The sequence below is a fragment of the Pieris brassicae genome, chromosome Z (assembly GCF_905147105.1).
Source record: "Pieris brassicae chromosome Z, ilPieBrab1.1, whole genome shotgun sequence".
Lineage (NCBI taxonomy): Eukaryota > Metazoa > Arthropoda > Insecta > Lepidoptera > Pieridae > Pieris > Pieris brassicae.
Genome location: NC_059680.1, coordinates 2,461,522 through 2,484,403, shown reverse-complemented (window position 1 = coordinate 2,484,403; position 22,882 = coordinate 2,461,522). Strand labels below are relative to the sequence as shown.

General features: G+C 35.0%; 1 protein-coding gene across 5 annotated transcripts in view; it reads left to right on the top strand.

Annotated features, from left to right (window-relative positions):
- Nucleotides 1–320: 320 nt before the first annotated feature.
- Nucleotides 321–22,882, top strand: part of LOC123718907 (phosphatidylinositol 4-phosphate 5-kinase type-1 alpha-like) — a 41,792-nt gene continuing 19,230 nt past the window's right edge. For 2 of the 5 annotated variants that reach the window (XM_045675893.1, XM_045675889.1), the window contains exons 1-15: nucleotides 321–596; nucleotides 724–767; nucleotides 5,240–5,378; nucleotides 5,634–5,845; nucleotides 6,561–6,725; nucleotides 8,303–8,455; nucleotides 9,331–9,483; nucleotides 9,819–9,952; nucleotides 12,104–12,151; nucleotides 14,089–14,181; nucleotides 14,770–14,902; nucleotides 15,168–15,255; nucleotides 15,941–16,003; nucleotides 19,362–19,367; nucleotides 20,342–20,416. In XM_045675893.1, coding sequence (XP_045531849.1) covers nucleotides 500–596; nucleotides 724–767; nucleotides 5,240–5,378; nucleotides 5,634–5,845; nucleotides 6,561–6,725; nucleotides 8,303–8,455; nucleotides 9,331–9,483; nucleotides 9,819–9,952; nucleotides 12,104–12,151; nucleotides 14,089–14,181; nucleotides 14,770–14,902; nucleotides 15,168–15,255; nucleotides 15,941–16,003; nucleotides 19,362–19,367; nucleotides 20,342–20,416 — 1,603 coding nt within the window. In that variant the 5' untranslated portion in view covers nucleotides 321–499. The remainder of the gene's footprint in view (nucleotides 597–723; nucleotides 768–5,239; nucleotides 5,379–5,633; nucleotides 5,846–6,560; nucleotides 6,726–8,302; nucleotides 8,456–9,330; nucleotides 9,484–9,818; nucleotides 9,953–12,103; nucleotides 12,152–14,088; nucleotides 14,182–14,769; nucleotides 14,903–15,167; nucleotides 15,256–15,940; nucleotides 16,004–19,361; nucleotides 19,368–20,341; nucleotides 20,417–22,882) is intronic. The other 3 variants (XM_045675894.1, XM_045675892.1, XM_045675891.1) reach the window with 2 other exon arrangements.

Here is a 22,882-nt window from a genome sequence, read left to right as displayed (position 1 = left end):
ATTTACTATGCAAACAATAACATAGAAATGATGATGTTTACTGGCTTTTAACAGCTTTACCTGGCAAAAACTTTAACTGGCTTTTAACAGCCACCAAGAATATATTCCCTGTTTGTGTTCAAAAACTTTCTCATTCACACAAGTCACATAAATGTCTCGATAGGAAATAAAGTACTGAGAATGAATTGGCATTGGAATTGGAAATTATAATCAATATTTGTGTATCCTGTAGCTTTAAATGTTAAAACAACAGTCAATAAATGATTTATATCCTTAAATTCAATCTGTGGTTTAAATGGCAATCCAGTGAAAAATGAACGGTCGTGTCAGTCGGTTGCATTGGGCGAGTATATTTTGAGTTAACTAATTGATTTCATCTAATTAAATTAAAGTGAATCATTGTGACATCGATGCAATTGTGATGTGAGCCATGTTAATTATAATTGTGCCAACATTAATTGTAGTGACTTCAAAATAGGGGGTGTAACAGAAAACAAAAATGGCTTCGGGAGATTGTGATCATATAGAAGTGATGGAACTATCCATGACGAAAAAGGCGGATATGGCAACAGGCCCGTCTGGTTCCGAGGATGATGGTAAGTTTATATCACTGACTTGCAATTTCCCAAGTTAAAACGACACTATTTTCCCTATAATACGACGTTAATATAAATATAATAAATTATTCAGTTTGTTAAAAATCCTTTATTTCTTTAATTTCAGATCGCGATAGACTCTCGATCGCTGAAAAGAATGTTCCGTACGATGTAAGTAGTGTATTTTTTTTAGTTTAATATCTTTTCATTCATACATTATGGTGAAAGTTGGTCATGATAATTAGTATGCAAGTGAACATATAATTTACGATACTCCATGATGATACATTGTTTGTTTTGTTTGGTGCTCATGACTAAATGAGTAGCGAGATAAAACATGACAACTTGCTTATCAACATGTATTGAATGTGAATATAAGGCCATTAGTCCAGATTCAACTGAGAACAAAATGTTATCAACATATAGTATGAATATATCCTTACTTGATATATTCATACTCATTTTTATTAATATTTTAAAGATTCTGGATTTTTAAATATAAATGTTAACTTATTGGTCACCAAGAAACAAAGAAATAATGTTGTTACTTAAAAATAGTATAAAATTGGTGTGAATTTAATGAACGCAAAGCAAAAGCATTGAAAACATGGCTTTGTAAATTTTAAAATAAGTAATTGTGAAGAACACAATGGCTTCAGTTTACAATACAATACAATTATTTAACAATCGTTTTTATTTTTATGTACATCAAACATAACTGCGAATTGCATTACCAATGGTATTTTTGTTTATATCCACATTTAACACTGCTAGTATGGTAAAGGAAAACATACTGAGGAAACCAGCAGGTCTTAGACTAAAAAACTTAATGGTGTGCGTTAGGCTCAGCAGGTTGATTATTTACTTGCCTATTAGAAATGATCACTGTACATATATAGAAATCTGCGGCTAAGACCTAAAAGCTTGTACCGCTACTGGTATAAATAAATTATAGTTTAATAAGTAACTTGTATCTATCTATCTTCCTTTAAATCTCTACTGTGTACATCACCTATCCACAGTTTACATTCATATTCAGGATTCATGTGCAGTTTTTCTTTCACATATGCTCTTTTCATATTTATTTTTTTAATGTCCTGTTCCACTGTTTACATATTTTTGTTGCCTTACTTTGTTCCATTAGTTTTGTCTAATGAACTATATGTCTTATGTAATGTTTAATTGTATTTTCTCTCTTATGTAACGAAATGAAATGTTCCCATAGATTACCAAAAAGTCCTTGACTGTCTAACCTCAATAAGCTCTTAGCATCTGTATGCAATATTAATCCTAAATATATATCAAGGTTGTGTACTTAGAGATTCAAATGTTTAATAAGAATAAGCTGCCCTTTGATGGGTTTGATTAAAAAATATTTATAGTAGAGTATGCAGAAAGAACAACGACATGTATTCAAATTAATATAATTCTAATTTCTGGCCTATGTGCCAAATTAAAATTCTATGATTAACCTATTATAATAAAACGAACAATTTTGAAATTCTAATACACCTATAATCCTTATACTCAAATGTTTACAATATGAAAAATATGTTATGCATGGATGTAGAGTCATGCATGTTGAATGTGTATTTTAGAAATGTGTGGATATTTATATCTTATAAGATTCTCAATCAAGTCTGATAGACCTACTTTGCCTATTAGAGGCAAATGATGCCAAAGTGATACAGAAATCTGAATCTAAAGCTTTTAAATAACTATATTGTTAATAACTTAACTTCTAACTTTCCTCTTAAGTCAGAGTTGATAAAGTAAAAAAAAAAAAAGATGTCTTCAGTGTTAAATTATATTTTTGTGCATGCAAATGGTAAACATAATCTTTATTTGACTACGGTATAAAAAAATGAAATAAAAAGTATAGTTTTACAAAGTTAACATAAATTTTTGTACATAATTACTGTATTTTTTGTTCTGTTTTTTTTTTGTATTATCATATATCCTGTTTACATCTGCGGCAGTAGAGATTTGAATGCTCTGCTTACAGCAGCTATTTCAATCCATGAGAAATACACTCAACGCGAAAAGCGTTCTTTTTTACAAGTGTGAGTGAAACCCTTCAAGTGCTTAATTAATTTCAACTTTATGCTCCACTGCTCACGGCAGCCATTTCAATCTACGACACGAAATGCGACGCGAGACGCGTTCTTTTTTACATGTGTGAGTGAAACCCTTGCAAGTGCTAAATTATTTTCAACCTTATGCTTTACTCCTAAGAATGTCTTTTATCGAGTGGCGAGTACGACTCACCTCTACCTTATACAGTACTTACGGGTACGGCAGCCATATTCTAAATTTGGTGACTCAGATCCACTCATATAAAATATTGGCCTGAAGGGCTTTGACTCTTGAAACTATCTACATATATTGTGTGGCATGGTATTGCATTTTACACATACACAACGCCATCTGTTGACGATTATTTAAAAATGAAACGATCAATCTAGAAAACCAATAATAACGTCTATCCGCAGAAGCTATTGACAATAGAGCAATGTACTACAGATTAATAGAAGGCAAAAATATACATATATACAGACTGCGATATTATATCTAAGTATTAAATGTGTAATAAAATTCAGTACTGGTACCGGCCTAAGCTCAAAGAATGATTGTCTGCCAAGTTGTGTCTAGACTTTGCGTCTAGACTTAATGAGTTGCTCTTGCTCCCCTTTCCCCCCTTGAGACCTCTCTTAGATATGTAATGTACATATTTTTAGTGATTTTTTCTCGTATGCCGTAATTTCCATCTCTATTCAGACTCAGGCATTGACCACTCTTAAAGTAGGATCGGAACAGCCGTGAACTATGACTCTAGGTGCTAAATGCTTAGTTAGGGAAGTACGGAGTTTCCCATTTGTTTCCCTCTATCGGACTACTGGAACTTATAGACTTCTAAAATGGGCTCAAAAGTATTTACAATTTTTCTTATTTTCATTGGTCTAAGACAGTGTTTCTCAACGTGTGGCCCACGCCCCAAAGGCGAATGTTGATTTTAAGGGCTGGATATAACACGTGGATGCAATCATATTGGAACCTAATATAAAATATTTATGCTGCAAGGATCTCACTAAATAAAAATACAATATAGATAAATCTATATTAAAATTATTTGGAATTTCAATATTTCTGATTAATATATTTAGTTCCTAAATATTTCTTCCTAAAACCTATAATTTATGTTTGTTAAGTAAACAATTATTAAGTTAATTCTAGTATTTGGACCATAGATTTAACACCAATTGTAAATAATTAAACTTTGACATTACTTTATATTCTTAATAAGACATTGTAAAAATTGAAATGACATTTGCTTGCCTATCTATATATGGCTGATTGTGCGGATATTTGTAATTGATCGATCTAACCACTGTATGACTATCATGGCAAATAAACGATTATTATTTATTAAATTTTTGGTAAATTGGTCGATTTAAAACATTTTAATCACTCGGCAATAGTGTGGTGCGGTAAGCTCTTTACCCCCATAGAAATTAATTAAAAGACCATGATTTGTGAAATGAATGAAAGACGTAACAGATTGTTGGTTTTAACCTAACGTAACCTAACCGAACCTAATGTAATTCACTGGGACCCATGGGAACTGCGGCAATATCATTTACATCATGCATCCAATATTATCAGTTTATTACATTTTTAAGGGGCCCAAAGCCGTGCGACTCCTTAATATTACTTGGGTTAAAAAAGTTGTAAATAACCATACAAAATTTGGAGCGTTTTCAAGGTGATGCCATGAGTTAAGTTCGGTGGCGGATGATGTATGGACATTTTTAAATAAAACTCTTTGTATGAATCTAGGTAACGACTAATGGTTGGAAATATGAGCTCATTAAGACAAAATTAGGGGTAGTGGTCCGACGCTAACAAAAAAGGTTGGCTTATCTAAGGGTTTATAAAAATAAATATTCTTGGACATTATCGGATAACTAGAATGTTAAACTACAATTTGTAAGTGTGGTAAAAACTAAAGAGCTCAATATTGGTTACTAGTGTGCGATAATTGTTTATGTTCCTAATAAACTAAAAAGTTTATATGTAACCTAAGTAAAGTTATATAAATATTTCCAATTTTTATATTAAGAATTATGTATGTTATAGGGCGCATAATAATTTTAGAAAGGCTAAAGGAGCATTGCAGAGAATATATATGATATATAGAATAAGTGTATTAAGCGATAATTTATTCAAATTTGGACGTTTGCCTAAATTTACCGGCTATCATGACATACATACATACTTATATACATATTGGTATGTATTAAAAAGGTACGCTAAGTAAAATCATGTTAAGGCGATCAAACTAGCTATTATTTATAATAATTTTGTCTTTTTCACATTAAATAATTGTAATGTTTGTTGTATAACGCGTCACGACACGTATTACAATTTACAGTAATTTTTTAATTAGCTTGACACTGGTCAAAGGCTTCCTACAATTGTCGCCATGTTGGTCCTTTGCCACTTTAATATTCTACCCGGCTATCAGTATATCATCCTCTCAAACCCCTGTCTTAGTGGTTTTCTTTCCATTCCTCCGCTCTTCTACATTTCAGGCTCTTGTACTTTTGGCATACTTGATTTTTAATGAGTTATTGAATTTTCAGCCAGCGGTGGGTCCCTCCGGGGCTATCGGCAAAGTGCACAAATCCGACCGAAAGATTGGGCATCGCCGTGTGGGTGAAGGAGGCGAGATTACCTATAAGAAGATTCAGTCTTCGCAGATCATGGGATCCATACAATTGGGTAAGCGATGTTTTATATAGATAGAGGGTCGGGGCCTACCGGGCGCCCTAAAAGGGCAGAGCAGCCCTTTTTGGATGGACCGAGGGCCGTTCTCAAATTTTCCCATCCGCCTTCGTATATTGAGCTGGGGGAAGCCTGCTCCAGTGACTACAGAGATGCATCGGCATCCCTTCTATTATAAGCATGGATCCCTCATTGCCCTCTCTCTCACCTGACAGGGTCTGAATTGTTTTATACAATATAATTCTTTTACAGGAATCCAACACGCGATCGGGGGTTTAGCATCGAAGCCGGAACGTGATCTCCTCATGCAAGACTTCATGACGGTGGAGACAACAAACTTCCCAAGCGAAGGGTCTAACCACACGCCGGCTCACCATTACTCGGAGTTTAAGTTCAAGACATACGCCCCTATCGCGTTTAGGTACTTTCGTGATCTCTTCGGGATCCAGCCGGATGATTTTTTGGTGAGTATTATGGGGAATTACCTAAAAAGGGATGCCCTGTATGGCATCGGGTTCTCTAATTCTTGCGGAAGATGTCCTGGAAAAGTCACCAAAATCAGAGGACAGATAATTACATACTGTTAGAAAAATTCATATCAAATGGATCTTAGTTTTGTTATTATACTCTTAGTTGTGTTCTGCATGTTCTGCAGTATGGACCCCTAAAGCTAAAGGCGTCCTCATGAAGTTTCCATATAGTCTCGCTGTTAGCTTCCTAGATCCAATCTCCCTAGAAAACTTAACTAAATCGGTAGCACATTACTTTTGTGGTCTTACGTTTCTTTGCAGCAGGCTTCGGAATTCTATCTTTTATCTGTGCAACTTGCAATATGGCCCGCCCATTTCCATTTCAGCTGTAAGGCAGGGGTTAGCGCGTCGGTGATGTTTCTTTTCGTCCCGATGTGGTAACTTCGTGGATACTTAAGTACAAGTGCCCAGGTGTATCTAAAGCCTATTCTATTAAGACTAGCAGAATTTGGACACTTCCGTAACCATTTTTCATTTTTTTTCTTAACTATGAAACTGCTAGACTTATATATATACCTGCTTCAGTAGAATGTCACATTATTTCAGTGAAATATAGCCTATTAAAGGTATTTAAAGACGTTAGAAACGACGATAATGTTAAGATCCATCATTCTCTAAAACTGTTTACAAGTTTACAATTAAATTGCAGATGTCCATGTGCAGTGCACCTCTCCGTGAACTGAGTAATCCAGGTGCATCTGGAAGCATCTTCTATCTCACCAACGACGATGAGTTCATCATCAAGACTGTGCAGCATAAGGAGGGAGAGTTCTTGCAGAAGCTACTTCCGGGTTACTATTTGAATTTGGATCAGGTGTGTTGGTTGTTGTTGGTGTGGACTCCGTATAAATTTTGTCCTATTCCAAATTTCTAGATTTAAAAAAATATTTAATATAATAAAGAAAAATATACACTATATTTTACAAAAACATATAATTTTATTTTAGTTGTGCATGGACAGAGACTAAATTAGTATTGTCTTATTTGTTACAAAAAGGAAGTAAATATATTTTTTTAGTTTTTAGTTTCGGGGAAGCCTAATTTGCATATATGTATAGTTTTTGAGCTCTGGAAAATAAGCACCTTCAAAGAACACTAATATAATATAAATTTAAAATTACAGACAGACATTCTTGTGAAGACTTTGGTAGTAACTTAAAAATAAATAGAATAATGTAATAAAAATGTTTTATTATTAAATACAATAGAGTTTTATCAAATAACCTTATTGTTAAAAAACCTAAATATGAAAATGGGCGCCTTCCAAAGGAAAACAAACAAAAGAATTAAAAATATGGCCAAGATACACTGCTAAGTAAAGATAAATTTAAAATTACAGACAGACATTCTAGTGAAGACTTTAGTTGTCACTTAAAAATAAATATAATAATGTAATAAAAATGTTTTATTTGTTTAAATAACTTAATTGTTATAGAACTATCAAACTTAAAAGTTTTCTTTAATAAATAGCCATATTTATTTATTTATAAAACATCCTGTGTTTTGAGATGAGGGTGCTGTTGGTGGTGGAGGCAGGGTCTCATCATCATCATCAGAGATTGGTTCCTCTTTCAATTCAATGGCTATATTGTGCAAGACTGCCAAAGCTACTATATACATCTTGGTGTTTTCTAGAGATGTTCTGAATCCCCTGACAATAAACACCTAAAGCGGTTGTTCTAATTCTTCTTTATGAGTGCTTGGATTAAGTACTGGTGTAAATAAAGGAGTGTAAGCATAGCCAGATTCTCCATGTAATCTACCATGAACTTGTTCCCTCTCAAAACCCAGTTTAAACGGCTTTCATTAAAAACCTTCAGTCATGGTTTAGGTCATGTCAAACTTGTACTAAGATGGCGGCTGGAATAACGCTAGTATGAATAGTTACGCCGACGTTATACTAGGTATAAGATATTCCGGGTTTATTAGTAGACATTTTGCTTATTCTTGATATAACATTATATCACGTTTATTTGTACCACTGGATCTCAATAAACTTATTAACTTCTTATGTGCCTTGGATAAAGCAGAGGGCGTTCACGGTGATTATCCATTGCAGTCTTGAGCCTTTTATCTCGCCCCAAGTGTTTCCAGACTTGCGCATATTTTGGTCTTTCGAACCGGATCTGAATCAACCTGCCCTGGATGAGGAAGAGGGCGTTGACGGTGATTCTCCATTACGCTCCCCCATTTTTTTTTCGGTTGTGCTGACTTCATCAGCAATTGTGAATCCATATATATATATTTTTCATAATGTATTTGAGTAATTTACCACATTGCAAAATAAAAACTCGACGCTTGTTAAATTTTTTAGAAGTATGTTACGTCACAGACTTAACGTAACATGCTTGTAAACACTTGAACACACAAACAATCTGAAATTTGTTTCAGAATCCGCGTACTCTCCTTCCGAAGTTCTTCGGCCTCTACTGCTACCAATGCAACAGTAAGAATGTCAGATTGGTGGCGATGAATAACATTCTGCCTTCATCTGTTAAATTGCATCAGAAATATGACTTAAAGGGATCGACTTATAAGCGGAAGGTGAGTTTTATATCCTGTCAAAATTCACCAATAGTGCTACCGTCGGCCTTTTAAGAATTGGTACGCTTTCTTCTGGTCTAAATACTTCAGTGGGCAGCTGGCTCCACATAGCGGTGGTGCGCGGCAAAAATTGCCTTGAAAAACGCTCAGGCAGTTGGACAAGGGTAACAAATTAGAAACTGGTTGCACATCAGGGAAATGATAGGTTGCTCTTGCACGCTGATGAGCTCAAAGTTGGTGGGAAAGATGAAGAATGCTCAAGAGACATTTGAGGCCTATACTCAGAGGTCCCTGGAAAAAATAAAATCTTCTGAAATGATGGATGAATGTTTCAAGGAATAAATGAGGCTTGAGGCTTTGTGTGTCCTCTGTGTGTAACGAAAAGTGCTGATCCGATTTTTATGTTGGATTTAAGTAGGAATATACATTTTGAGACACATATACACATCAAATATTTTTAAGGCACTTATTGCGCAAAACCTCTTTGTGGAACCAGTTGCCAGTAGAGATATTTCCGAAATACTTCAAAGGGGGTCTTCAAAGAGCGCACCATTCTCTGTAAGGCCGGCAACATAAAAATAATAGAATGGGTTAATTTGAATGCATTTGAAGTTCCCATTTGGGAGCTGGCAATATGGTCTGGTTTTGAAGCTGCCTTTACAAATTAATTAATTATTTATTTATTCATTTATTATGTCAGAAGAGTGAAGAAGAAGGAAGTGGCGTAGGTTTATTGGCCATATGGTGGTCAGTTTGAATGGCTGTGCACCAACGGACTTTTGTGCCTATGCAGCACTCCCTCGTATGGACGTACAGACGGCTGATCACCTACTTGCCTATTAGAAAATGGTCACTAACACTCCTATCAATTTTAGGCGAGCAAATCCGAGCGCGTGAAGAACTCCCCGACATACAAAGACCTGGATTTCATGGAGCATCATGCGGAGGGCATCTTTCTCGAGGCGGACACTTACACGGCGCTCATTAAGACCATGCAACGGGATTGTCGGGTGTTGGAGAGTTTTAAGGTATGATATATATATGAGGTTATTTTTCCCCAGTGTCGTGACGCAAAATGCTTTCTAAAGCCTTCTTGTAAATGTTCTCGCCTGATCTTAATACTGTCTTGGTGGTTAATTTCCTCGGAGACTGTTTTTGAACGAGAAATGTGTTTGTATCATTTAACACATCGCAAAATAAAAACTCGACGTTTGTTCATGTGTTTACAAGCTTGTTAAGTCACAGACGTATACACAGACGAGGAAGCGAGACATTAATAAGACAGATGAAAGAGAAAGAAGAATCTGATGTATTGTTTAAAACATCTTACTAAACTTAAAAAAATGATGTTAAATCATTTCAGATCATGGATTACTCTCTTCTCGTGGGAATACACAACTTGGACGAGGCCCAACGGGAGAAGACCGATGCGAGAAAGAGGAATGACTCTCACAGCGATGACGAGGATGGAGACAAGAAGGGCCTTAATAGGACTCGGTAAGTGGGGGATTATGGTGACCTGTGTAGGCTGTGCTAACTGTCAAAATCTGATTAGTTTTTGACATATGGAAGGCATACTTAAGTGTCGACTAAGTGGTAACCTAAGAGTGCATATATATTTTTATATAAAATAATTGTTATTTTGATTCAGTTAAATATAGATAAAAATGTTTTAATCTTTAGCTTGTCAATGTCAAACTGTCAGCTGTCATTGATTTGTGATATGCTGTGGATCTAGTGTTCGATTAAGAGTGTGAAGGAAGGTACACTTATAAAAAATATATTTCATGGACAGGAAGTAATGTCCAGGACATAGGTCCCAGTTTTATAACCCTAATAATCTAGTGTTATATAAGTGACACCTTTACGGGGGGGTTACGACCCCATGATCCCCTTCATAGTAAATTTAAAAAAAATCTGTGGCGCTACAACCGTTTTAGGTCTGAGCCTCAGATTTCTGTCTTGATTGTCAATCTAATAGGCAAGTAGATGCTTGACACACGCCGACGACTTTTTGGGTTTAAGACAAGCCTGAACCGACGACCTCAGGCATGATAGTCGAACTCACAAGTCACTAGGCCAACACTTTTTTCCCCTTTATAAGTAAATATAAATTATATGGAAATTCTAAGAACTAAAATATCCGTATTTAAAATAGTTTTTTGTTAATTTTTTTGCAATTACTTTTATAGTAGATTTTTTTCCTTAGAATAAATTTAAAAACTACGAATTCCTTTGGACCCTTACACACTGCTCCGTAACTAATTTGTATGATTTTTTTTCGAACCAAACTGTAAGTAATTTTCATCCAAATTCAGTGTTCGACTTTCTACGTACACTGGTGTTAAGGCTTCTTGACTAAGCCTCAAGTTATATATCGCATCACTTGTACTCATTTTACAAATTTCGGCACCTATAGAAATTTTGACGACCAGTCACTTTCCTGCTTGGCGTCCCTTCCCTCTGCATCTTCTTCATTTACCACGAAGTTCGGATTAATACCTGCAGCTGGGTTTCATGAAAGGACGTCCACAACTGAGCGTTATCTAATATAGTGGGCACCACCACTATGTGGAACCAACTGATCACTGAAATATTTCCGAGCCAATTCGACTTAGCTTCCTTCATAGTGTACCAATTCTTAGAAGTAATTGGATTCTGGCATTGTCCCATAAGTGGTATCACTTAACATCAGAAGGGCTTCCTGCCCGTTGGCCCCATGTTCTATAAAAAATTATCTCAGCTCATCGCTGCGAGTCCCGTCCATCACCACTTCTCTTCTCTTGTCTTCTTTATAAATTTCCTAATAAATTAAAAATTAAATGATATAGTTTTAAAAGTAGACTTTAGTATTTAGTTAAAATATTGTCTATATTAAACTTTGACTTGCACAGTAGTAAAAATTATTTAATAGAAAATTGAAACAAATTTTGAAAGTTTGGTCCCAGGTATAGCACCCTGTGGTAGACCTTTAATGCTGGCATTTCCTCGCTGTATTGCGATACTTATTCGTTGAGGAAAGCACCAGCCCTCGGGTCACTGGTAGTACCGGGCACTAATTTAAAGCTTTAATTAGCTGTGCACCTAAACCTCAACACACATATATATATATATATATATATATAAGATTTGCTATACAGTAGTACCTCGATAAACCAGTGGTCTAGTGTTTGATATACAAGCAACAGAACGAGCTATATTTTGCTTTGAGATGAGAGCAAGGTTTGGTGGAATCTCACTAAACACTAACAGTTTCTCCCACCTCTGACTAGACCTCAATCTGCTTGTTTCCCTTCGAAGCATTTTTGATAAGTTTTTATATATTTAAAAAAACATTATCACATTTGCCTGTATATACATGGATCCGAAGAAGATGATGTCATCATTTTCTTATTCAAAAACTGGTGGGTGGTGGTTTTCGGTGCTGGATTAATAGGATTTCTATTGGGTGAATTTGGGATACAAGCAAGGAATTAATTAAACTCATACCTCGAGGTACAACTGTATACAAGAAATATATATTTTTAATGTATTCTTCTGCAAAATTGATTCCTAAAGCAATTTAAAAAAAATAGCCGTTACATTGCACCATATTTTTGTTTATATATTTAATGTCTGCAAAAAGTGTAAATACAATTAATATTTCAGATCTGAACAAAGTCAGGACGAGTTCAAGGCGCAAGTGAAAAGGACACAGTACGAATTTTGTTTGTTAGCTTGTGTCGTCTAACCCGGGTTTCTATAAATCAATGGTGACGAGGCGTTTGAAGTGAAAGGGAAACGCATCGTTGCTGGCCTATAATTTATAATGATATTGATATTGTTTTGCTTTCCTTTCCTTTCACCTTTACTAAAGTACTATTTTTATGACAGATAAAGTACTTAGCATAAATATCGATAAACATTATTAATTTTATGCTCGTTAATCTCCGTTTATGTTTACGGACATTGATCGTGACAGACAAGGACATGTTTTACGTGTAGCGTGATAAACATTAATAGATTTTTTGATTATTTTGAATTAATAGAAATCGTTTTATATGTACATGTTGTAGGTATGGTACAGATACCTCCTTACGTAACGTATATAACGGAAATAGTGTTATCTTTATGCCAGTTTCAAGAAAAAGGTTGGGAAACTACACACGAGTAAAAATAAACAAAAACATCAAGAGGAAACAAAAGGACGTACGTTTTGACCGCTAGTCTTCTGAATGTCAGTCATTTGTCACGGATAAAATATTTTTGAGATTTTAGAACATCTAGTCACTGAGTGTCAAATGTGTCAAAATTTATATATTTGACAATGTTCTATGGGAGCGTTACGTAATACTTGAAAGCTTAATTTTAGCTGTTCCTTAGATTTGGGGGGGGGGGCTGACAGTTACAATTTTCGTTGTTTATCACAACCTATGTTTGTTACGCTCAATTGTTCGCTGATGTAAACGGACATTATTACTATGGACCCGTTAAAAATCGGTGCATGGAATTTAAGGCATGTTATTAACCGGGTTCCTGTAACTACTTGTATGTGTAACTAATCGTAATTGGTTAATATTTAAGTGTGTATGTCTCTTCCTATCATATTGTGTTTACGCTGTGATGGATGAGTGAAATGTTGTTTCACATATATGTTTTTCATTATTTTCATGTATTTGGTAAAATTCTTGGATTTTTTTTGAATTCTACTATGTCTACTAAAACCAGGATTAGTAATGGTCTCATGTCCCAGTGTGGGGTATGGGACGAATTTTTTTTCTTTGTCTTAATAGGACCCTGTATTGTTCTCTTATTAAGTGTGCATGAAAATCGAGATGGCATGGGACAAAGGGTTTATATGAGAACCACATATGACTGTTTATATTGTCTTAAGTAAATGGAGTATCGTAATGAAAGTTAAGTCCCATTTTGAAAGATGGGACATGGCACGAAACATGTTACAGACAAATTGAGCTTGAAGGCAATTTCGTTAAACAGCATGAACGGCGTCCCATAGTCCTTGATGGGCATGCTCTCCATGGGACAGACATCTCTGTATATATAAAATTTCTCTATACTAAACTATCACTAACAGTAGATTCGTTAGAGCTTTAAATTTTTAGTATCCCTAGAGAAGTTCCGTACCGTTTGGGGCATTGGTCCGATTTAATAACTCAAGCATGGTACTAAACTAACAATGTGATTCTAAGGCCCGTATTCTAACACGTCAACCCGAACTTAAATCTAGTTTCAAGAGCTGTCAAAGTGTGTGAGCTGCTTTTAAAATTATACACATTTCACAGCGCTCAAGACGGGACCGTGACGAGGCACGAATTAGAATATGGACCTAAGTGTCAGTCGTTACTTATAGCTGTCAAAAACCATTTTCGACAGATATGAGCACTTAGCGCAGTATCTCCTTTCTTTTCCACTCGAAATATATATTTTTTGACATTTGGTAGGTAGCCTTTCTATGAGCTGTCTTGTCAAATTCAATTTTGACGTTTCGAACTTAGCGCGAGTGACAGATGACAGATGTCATAAATATTAGTACTTAATCGCAGTCATTTGTCATAAAGTCATAGCGCTGAGTCTTGTCTCCGAGTCCCAAGTGGAATTAATGCCTCATATCGTGGTCTCTTCAAACACTCCAGGTCTATAAATCGCCAGAGGCTCGTCGCACACTCAACGGCCATGGAGAGCATTCAAGCGGAGAGCGAACCCATTGATGAAGAAGAAGATGTCCCGTAAGATATTTAATATAAAGTTACCTAAAATTATTATTAAATTGTAAGGGAACCTTTTACACGATTTTCCCCTGGAAATCTTCTCCATTTCCCTAGGCAGTACATTAGTCTCTAGGTCTTAGCTTTAGATTTGTTTTGTAATCTCCTAATAAGGGACAGGTCTATATCCAGCAGTGGACGTCAACAGGCTGAAACTCCTAATAGGCAAGTTGGTGATCAGCCTTTTATGCCCTGAACAAGCTGGTGAGAGCCTTGACAAGTGGCGCTACAACCTCTAGGTCTGGGTTTTATTGTTTCACAGGGCAAGTAGGCTGATGTGTCGGTGTCTTCCTGCCATTGTCTTTTCGCAGCTTCTTTCTACAGCTTTTTAAAATCTGGTATAGAATCTCTTTCCCCATCCCTGTTACACATCTAGAGAGATCACTCCAGTATATTCAGCAAAGGGGTGGAACCAGTCCCGAAAACGGCCTGAAAAGATGTTTAAGCCTCCAGAAAACAATAGAGTCCCTCAAAATGGTCATGAATCACACTTCAGCTGCTGAACATCTGTAAGATGTATCTTCGTAATACTAATTATTATTTTTGCAGTCCTGGTGGTATACCGGCAAGAAACGCGCGTGGGGAGCGTCTCCTACTGTTTATTGGTATCATTGATATACTCCAGTCTTACAGACTCAGGAAGAAACTCGAGCACACGTGGAAGAGCATGATACATGATGGGGTGAGTCGATTTTTATCATAATGTATTATTATTAATAATTATCATTTATCATCAATAATTTCCAATAACTGTCATTTAACATAATTAGCATTATCTCTTATTTGTCAATATTAAACTTCATTAATTATTATTCTTAATAATGTCATCAGCCCATGCCTGATTGGGTATGAGGAGTCACGGGGAACGCACAACCTATATAACTCCCTTAACCTTCTTTAACCTCCATTTTATTATGCAAAAATTATTATTTAAAAAAATATTCCAGGATACAGTTTCAGTGCATAGACCTAGCTTCTACGCGCAGCGGTTTCTAGATTTCATGGCAAAGACTGTCTTCAAGAAGATACCTTCGTGTAAGTATTTTCTTAAATTAAAAAATAATTGGCGTCTAGGCTTTCTTTTTTCCAAATTCTTTACTCTTGTAGATTGTAAAGCTCGTGAAAATGAAATTTTGAGGAAAAATTATAAAACGTGAAAAATTTCATTTTTGTCAAGTAGTTAAGCTGTCATCGCAATTAATAATTGTGTGTTAAATGTTAGTTTTAACTGATATGGTACCAATTTGCTGTTAAATTGTTATGAAATTAATTTTGAACCTTATTTTAGAACTAAAGTTTATTAAGACTCGTGGTTAGCTATCAAGTTAGTCGGGGAACGCATTATATACAATAACAAACCAAAAAACAATAGTCAGCCATCTAGTGGTCGGTTTTAACACTACTATTACTAATCGCCGTTGCGAATTGAGTACATTCGAACCGATACGACGACGAGAGCGTACCATTCTGATAGGTCGGCAACACACCCTCTAGCCCCTGACTCTGGCAGTTGTCCATTGGCGGCGGCTGTCACTCGTTACGGCTGTTAGTGAGAAATAATTCATTTATAATCAAGTAGTTTTGATACCGCGCATGATTGGACCAGCAGCGCCATCTCTTGGCGGAAGTAATAAACTATAAATCTCGATTTTTTCATTTGTTTGACAATGAAACAGAAAATGGTACCATATATCTACTTAATAATATGTATGATGTTCAGTGGACCTTCCGGAAATCAAGGGAAATCATCGCAAGTTCAGAACGCTCGTCACCAGTTATATAGGTACTGTGGGGTGTGATTTATTTCGGAGATTGCTTCCGAAAAGCCACTACTTATTAAATGGTTGTTGCTCATAAACATTCCATTTGGATCTGTTCTTTCCATTCATTTCTGCCCAGAAAGCTTATAACTACTTCGTCAGGACATCGCTTTTGTGGTATTCGGTGGCTTTATCGGGCTATCTTTTATCTGTGCTTCGCCATTTGACCATTTCCTAAATAATAATCTGCTATGTCTTGAGTTCCAAGGAACCATTGCGTAAACCACTAGAACTTTAAAGAAGATCAATGTTCACAAAAATAAGAAAAACTAACTTTTTCTATGTTCCTGTTCAGATTTAGATTTGTTTTATGGCATTTTTCGGGAGCGGTCTCTTTGCACCTATTATATAGAATGGATCGATTTTTATTGTTAATTTTAACTGTTAAAGGTTTTAAAGAAATTTTACAGCGTGATGATAGAGTACAGCATAACGCAAGTGTATAGATAGCGTAACTCAAGGGTATAGCGTAACTCAAGTGTACGGCGTTACGCAACAGTACAGCGTAACGTAAGTGTACAGCACAGCGTAACTCAAAAGTCCAGCGTATCACAAAAGTATAGCGTAATGTAAAAGTACACCATAACGTAAGTGTACAGCAAAACGTAAGTGTACAGCAAAACGAAAGTGTTTGGCGTAACACAAAATTACAGCGTAATACAAAAGTACAGCGTAACGTAAGTGTACAGCACAGTGTAACTCAAAAGTCCAGCGTATCACAAAAGTATAGCGTATTGTAAAAGAACACCATAACGTAAGTATACTGTGTAACGTAAGTGTACAGCAAAACGTAAGTGTATAACGTAACACAAAAGTACAGCGAAATGCAAATGTACAGCGTAATGTGAAAGTACAGCGTAACGTAAATTTACAGCAAAACGTAAATATATAACGTAACACAAAAGTACAGCGAAATGCAAGTGAACAGCGTAACTTAAGTGTACAGTGTAACGTAAGTGTACAGCATAATGTAAGTACAGTGTAACGCAAGAATGAAATGTTGCTAGTCAAACATCATAACTTTAACTAAAACAGAAAAACGTTTACGCATTTTTTTTAAATAGAAGAAACAGTTAAAAATATCAAATAGAATCTGTCCATTCTATATCCTTAGAGATAGGACTAAATTATTAGCAAGATTTTAAATTTTCTTTAGTAGTTCTTAGCCGCATCTCACTTGACGTCAGATGGAATTTTTGACAAATGACAAAGTTCTATTTAAAAAAAACTCATTTTATCAGTTCGAAGTGTACTGCAATATGTAGTTGGATTAAAAAAAAATAGCAAATGAATGTCAATTGAAGTCAATCATCTCGTTTCACTTGTCGAATGATTTTATACTTGACAGCATTTAAATTGAATTGAATTTTCGAGGGATTTGTGGACGTTTTAACGGTTGAATTGATAACGTCATTTTAAAAGCCGGTTCAAAAGTGATTTGAACGAAAATTATAAATCTTGCTAAATATAGCAGGGTTACATTGTAATCTTCAGGATTTGTCAGGAAACGTAAATTCAAGGCCTAACTATGGCGAATATAGTTTTCTAGTTTCAAGTGCTGTCAAAGTGTAAAGTCAGTGCACGAGATTGACGTTGTAACCCTGCTGGTAATTTTTTTTCTATATTTTTAATTTCATTTTTTTATCGAAAATTAAAACTTAGATTGTCTAAAATTCTGTAATTTTTCCGTCTTACCAGAATTACGTGAAATTGGCCATATTTGTTCTGTGAGGTCTATATTTTAGGTTTTTCTTTGAATAGGCTATTTGATAGGATTTTAAATACTATTTCCTGATTTATTACTAGAAACTATACGGTATAGGAATTGGCTTATTTAAAATTTCACGATCCTGCCATAACTGCCAAGATGGCGTCGCACGAGTACGACGTATCGTGCTTGTAAACAAACTATGTTTTCCTGAATTGTCATTCTTAAATATTATATATTAAAAGTAAGACGGTATTAGGATTAAACAGACGAATTCACTATTTACAAGCATGTTACGTCGTCGCCGTAATGAGACTGTTTCGTGTCACGTGATTGTCGTAAAAATATATTGTTTTTTATGAATTAATGATTATTTACTTTAAACGCTTTTAAAAGCCATGTTTTATACAGATTACTCTTAAAAACACTATGTCAAATTGTCTATTCTCCAACTGTCCGTCGACGGCACGGTCATGATACAGTCATAGTACGACACGGTCATGACATGACACGGTCTTATGACCGTCCACACGGCCATAAAGCCATTGTACACTTTTCATATAGAAATAGCCTATTAAATAGAAACTTTATTTCCCTTAATGTAAAATTAGAGAAAATTCTAGTTGGCTGTTCTGGTTGAGTGTTGGTGCGTCAATGACGTTATCTGAAAAATAAAACTGACGTTTCGAAATACTGATCGTATTTGCTACGAAATGTTTCTATATATCCAGCAAATGAAAATGTCAAAATTTAAAAAAAAATCAAAATTAATATTTCTTTATTAACTGAGAACTCAGAAACTCAGATACTTCAGGAAAAGCGTGGCTTACCGGCAACGCGCTTGCGAGCCTTTTGGCAGTGTTTATTTATGGTATCACTTAACATTTTATACAGAACGAAGACATTTAAAAAAAAAAAGTAAGAATACAACAAAAAAAAAAAAGAATTTTTAGTTATGCACCAATACACAACTTTCTATGGTTTTATTCTCGGACTTTTTTTTGCAATTTTTTTCCTCGCATGATTTGTTTTGTTTATCGTAGTCATTTTCTAAAATATATTCTTTTTAGAAAATGATTTTTAGATTATTTTTTCTGAGGGACGCTTAATTATTACGGTTTTTTTTAAAGATGTTTGAATCCAACATTCTAATACACTTAGTGACCATTTCTAACTAAAAGTACAAAGTATCGGTAAGTCGTTTTAATAGCATTAATATTATTAATAATAATGTTACGTAACACGTTGTTCAAACCCGTATTCTTCAAGTAATACTTTAACGCTCCCTTGCAAACTTTAGTAGACAGTTTTTAATTAAGATTTTTTTTATTGTTCGCAACTAATCAGGTAGACATTTTCTTTAAAAAAAAATGTCCTTTTTGTTACAAAATTTAAGATAAGACAATTTTTAATTAAGAAATATCTGGTTTTGTTCGAAAATAATGGTTATAGTAAACATTTTCTAAAAAGATGTTTTTTTTTAGAAAATAATTTTTTAGATCATTACAAAGCTTAAGGACCATTTTTAATTAAGATATGTGTTGCTATGTAAAAATAATGTTTTTTCTTTTCCTATTCAACTGTCCGTAAATGGATTGGCGCTGTCATTGGAGGTCTAAGTAAGTCGGGGTTGTGTATTTTGGCATGGTGTCTGTCAGAATTGTTATAATGTTGATAAAAAAATGTTTTTTAAACGAATATGTTGAATTTTTTGGATTTTATACAGGAAATTTTAACATTATTTAAATGTAAAGCGTTCAAAATTGAGGGAATGGTGGGCAAGGTAGAAATAGTTTGCATATCATTATAACAATTAAGAAAATTACGACTATTAAGATTATTAATTACGATTTTTTGTAATGAAATTTTGATTGTCCCGATGTCGGTTGTGCGCTAGATTTTCTATTCTTTCAGCTTCGAAGCATGACTGTGGTATTTTTTTGTAAAAACATGTTATCTTTCGAAATTTCTTTTTATTAAAATTTTTCTTCGAAAAACGTTTTTGTCTACAAATTTTTATTTACCAAAAAATGTTTTTATCTAGATTTTTTTTTCTTAAAATGTTTTTACAATTTTTTCCCTACGACAGTACTTTTAATTATAGATGTCCAAATTTGAAAAAAAAACCCTTTTTTGCGATACGTTTAGCATTTTTTTTGGTGTGTGTCATATTTTATTTAGAATTATGCATTATAATATTAGCTGAATGATTTGTAGCTTCCATTAGCGATACCAGAGTACGCGATTCCAAGATCGTTATTGACGTAACATCGACATTGGAATCGCTATTGGAAGTGATTCCAACAATTCATTTCCGCCTTTTGAGTTGCAAAGCGATCTTAAAGATCATTCATTGACGATATTATTTTAGCTTTTGACGTACACGGGAATGTTAGCCTTGCTAAATACAACCTAAAAGGCCGGCAACGCATCCGGTAGATCGTTTGCGCCCTGTATATTTAGGGATAAAACAGTGTTTTTTAAGTTTTTAGTATTATAAAAAGTCTGATCTAGAAAATGTTATGAATAGATTTAAGGGTGAAGACCGTTGTCAACAAAGGCTTTTATTGAAGAACTTTAAAATGATTTTCAGCTCTGAAACACTCGCCGTCGAAGAGAAAAAGCATCGCTAGGCCAGCCAGAGCCATCGAGGAAGTCGACACGCCAGGTTAGTACGGGATTTAAAACGCGGGTATATTGAACGAATTTTGACGGTATCTGCAAGTTTACCTCAGCAGTGAGTTAATTAGATAAAGAAAATCACATCTTTTACTAATTATGTTACATTAGCACTTTAGTCTTTGGACGAAACCCGCCTACACATTCTTATATTCAATTACCTTAATAAATAATGGGTCAAGCGATTTTTTTATTAACAAAAATTGTTTTAACATAATTGTAATGTGAATATATTAAATACAATAGTTATAAAATGACAAAAAAATAGAAAATGCAAAAAAAAACGAAAATGTCCAAAAATTTGTAAGAAAATACTAAATAAACAAAATAGAAAATGGCGTAAATAATATTTAGTTTAAAATTGCTAAAAAGGCCTTAAAATTCTTTAAAAAAATTGAAGATGCAAAAAGAAATAGAAAGTGCTAAACAAACACTTATGGAAAAGGCTCACTCATGCCCGTTAAAGCCTATATTATATTCGTTCAGGTGATAATCAAGCAGAAGTTAATCTAGCTGATGTTTGTAAAATATAAAATCAAATTCTACATTAATCAAGCAACGTAAAAATAACATTATTTGCATCTAAAACTAAAAAGCTTAAAAAATATAATAAATAAAATATTTTATTAAAAGTACAAGGTTCTGAAGATACGGGCAGCATTCCCCCTTTGAATAGCTAGACTAAGTCTTCGTTTGTGGTAGCTGTCAGCTCTTCGGCCTTCTGTGATATCGACTAACCTTTTAGCTATTTCCTTAAGAAGCCGTATAGTGCTAGGACCCCACGGACCAAGGGACTCGACACCGAATGGGACAAAATTATTTTCGAAGGCTAGGCCCCTGTATTTGCTAGCTGTAGCTTTTCCAGCTGCTTCATAAGCAGCACCAGCTCTGTTGTAAACCTATATTATATGTCCTCTAGTGATACAACAAATACTGCATCACCGAAATCGCTGGGGTAAGCTTGCAGTTCAATCGTTGCAAAAACGTATCGTAATTTTAATATTGAAATCGGATAGAATATTGCATTCATCATATTGTAATTTGTGTGATTGGGCCGATTGTCTCTCTCGTTCATTGTGAATGTGAATGGGACAACGATACATTTGTCTTAAACATACTTGTGTTTAGGAATAGATCGTCTCACTACTTCGTTGAGACGACGGATTTTCGTTAAAATTACCAAACGTGATTCTGTGAGACCATTGTCTCTTGACCGTCTTGAGACCTTTAAACTTGTGTGGGGCAATTCGTTGCTAGTTCCGAACGTATGTGTGTATAGTATTCTTTAGCCAAAAGTTACGTGTTTGTGTGAGACCATTGTCTCATGAACGTCTTGAGACCTTAAACTTGTGTAGGAGAATTTGTTGCTAGTACCGTGCGAATGAGTGTAATAAAAGTTACGTAATTCTGTGAAACCATTTTCCCTTGAACGTCTTGAGACCCTTAAACTTGTGTGGCGCAATTTGTTGCTAGTTCCGAACGTATGTATGTATAGTATTCTTTAGCCAAAAGTGTTTGTGTGAGACCATTGTCTCTTGACCGTCTTGAGACCTTTAAACTTGTGTAGGGAAATTTGTTGCTAGTTCCGAACGTATGTGTGTATAGTATTCTTTAGCCAAAAGTGTTTGTGTGAGACCATTGTCTCTTGACCGTCTTGAGACCTTTAAACTTGTGTGGGGCAATTCGTTGCTAGTTCCGAACGTATGTGTGTATAGTATTCTTTAGCCAAAAGTTACGTGTTTGTGTGAGACCATTGTCTCATGAACGTCTTGAGACCTTAAACTTGTGTAGGAGAATTTGTTGCTAGTACCGTGCGAATGAGTGTAATAAAAGTTACGTAATTCTGTGAAACCATTTTCCCTTGAACGTCTTGAGACCCTTAAACTTGTGTGGCGCAATTTGTTGCTAGTTCCGAACGTATGTATGTATAGTATTCTTTAGCCAAAAGTGTTTGTGTGAGACCATTGTCTCTTGACCGTCTTGAGACCTTTAAACTTGTGTAGGGAAATTTGTTGCTAGTTCCGAACGTATGTGTGTATAGTATTCTTTAGCCAAAAGTGTTTGTGTGAGACCATTGTCTCTTGACCGTCTTGAGACCTTTAAACTTGTGTGGGGCAATTCGTTGCTAGTTCCGAACGTATGTGTGTATAGTATTCTTTAGCCAAAAGTTACGTGTTTGTGTGAGACCATTGTCTCATGAACGTCTTGAGACCTTAAACTTGTGTAGGAGAATTTGTTGCTAGTACCGTGCGAATGAGTGTAATAAAAGTTACGTAATTCTGTGAAACCATTTTCCCTTGAACGTCTTGAGACCCTTAAACTTGTGTGGCGCAATTTGTTGCTAGTTCCGAACGTATGTGTGTATAGTATTCTTTAGCCAAAAGTGTTTGTGTGAGACCATTGTCTCTTGACCGTCTTGAGACCTTTAAACTTGTGTAGGGCAATTTGTTGCTAG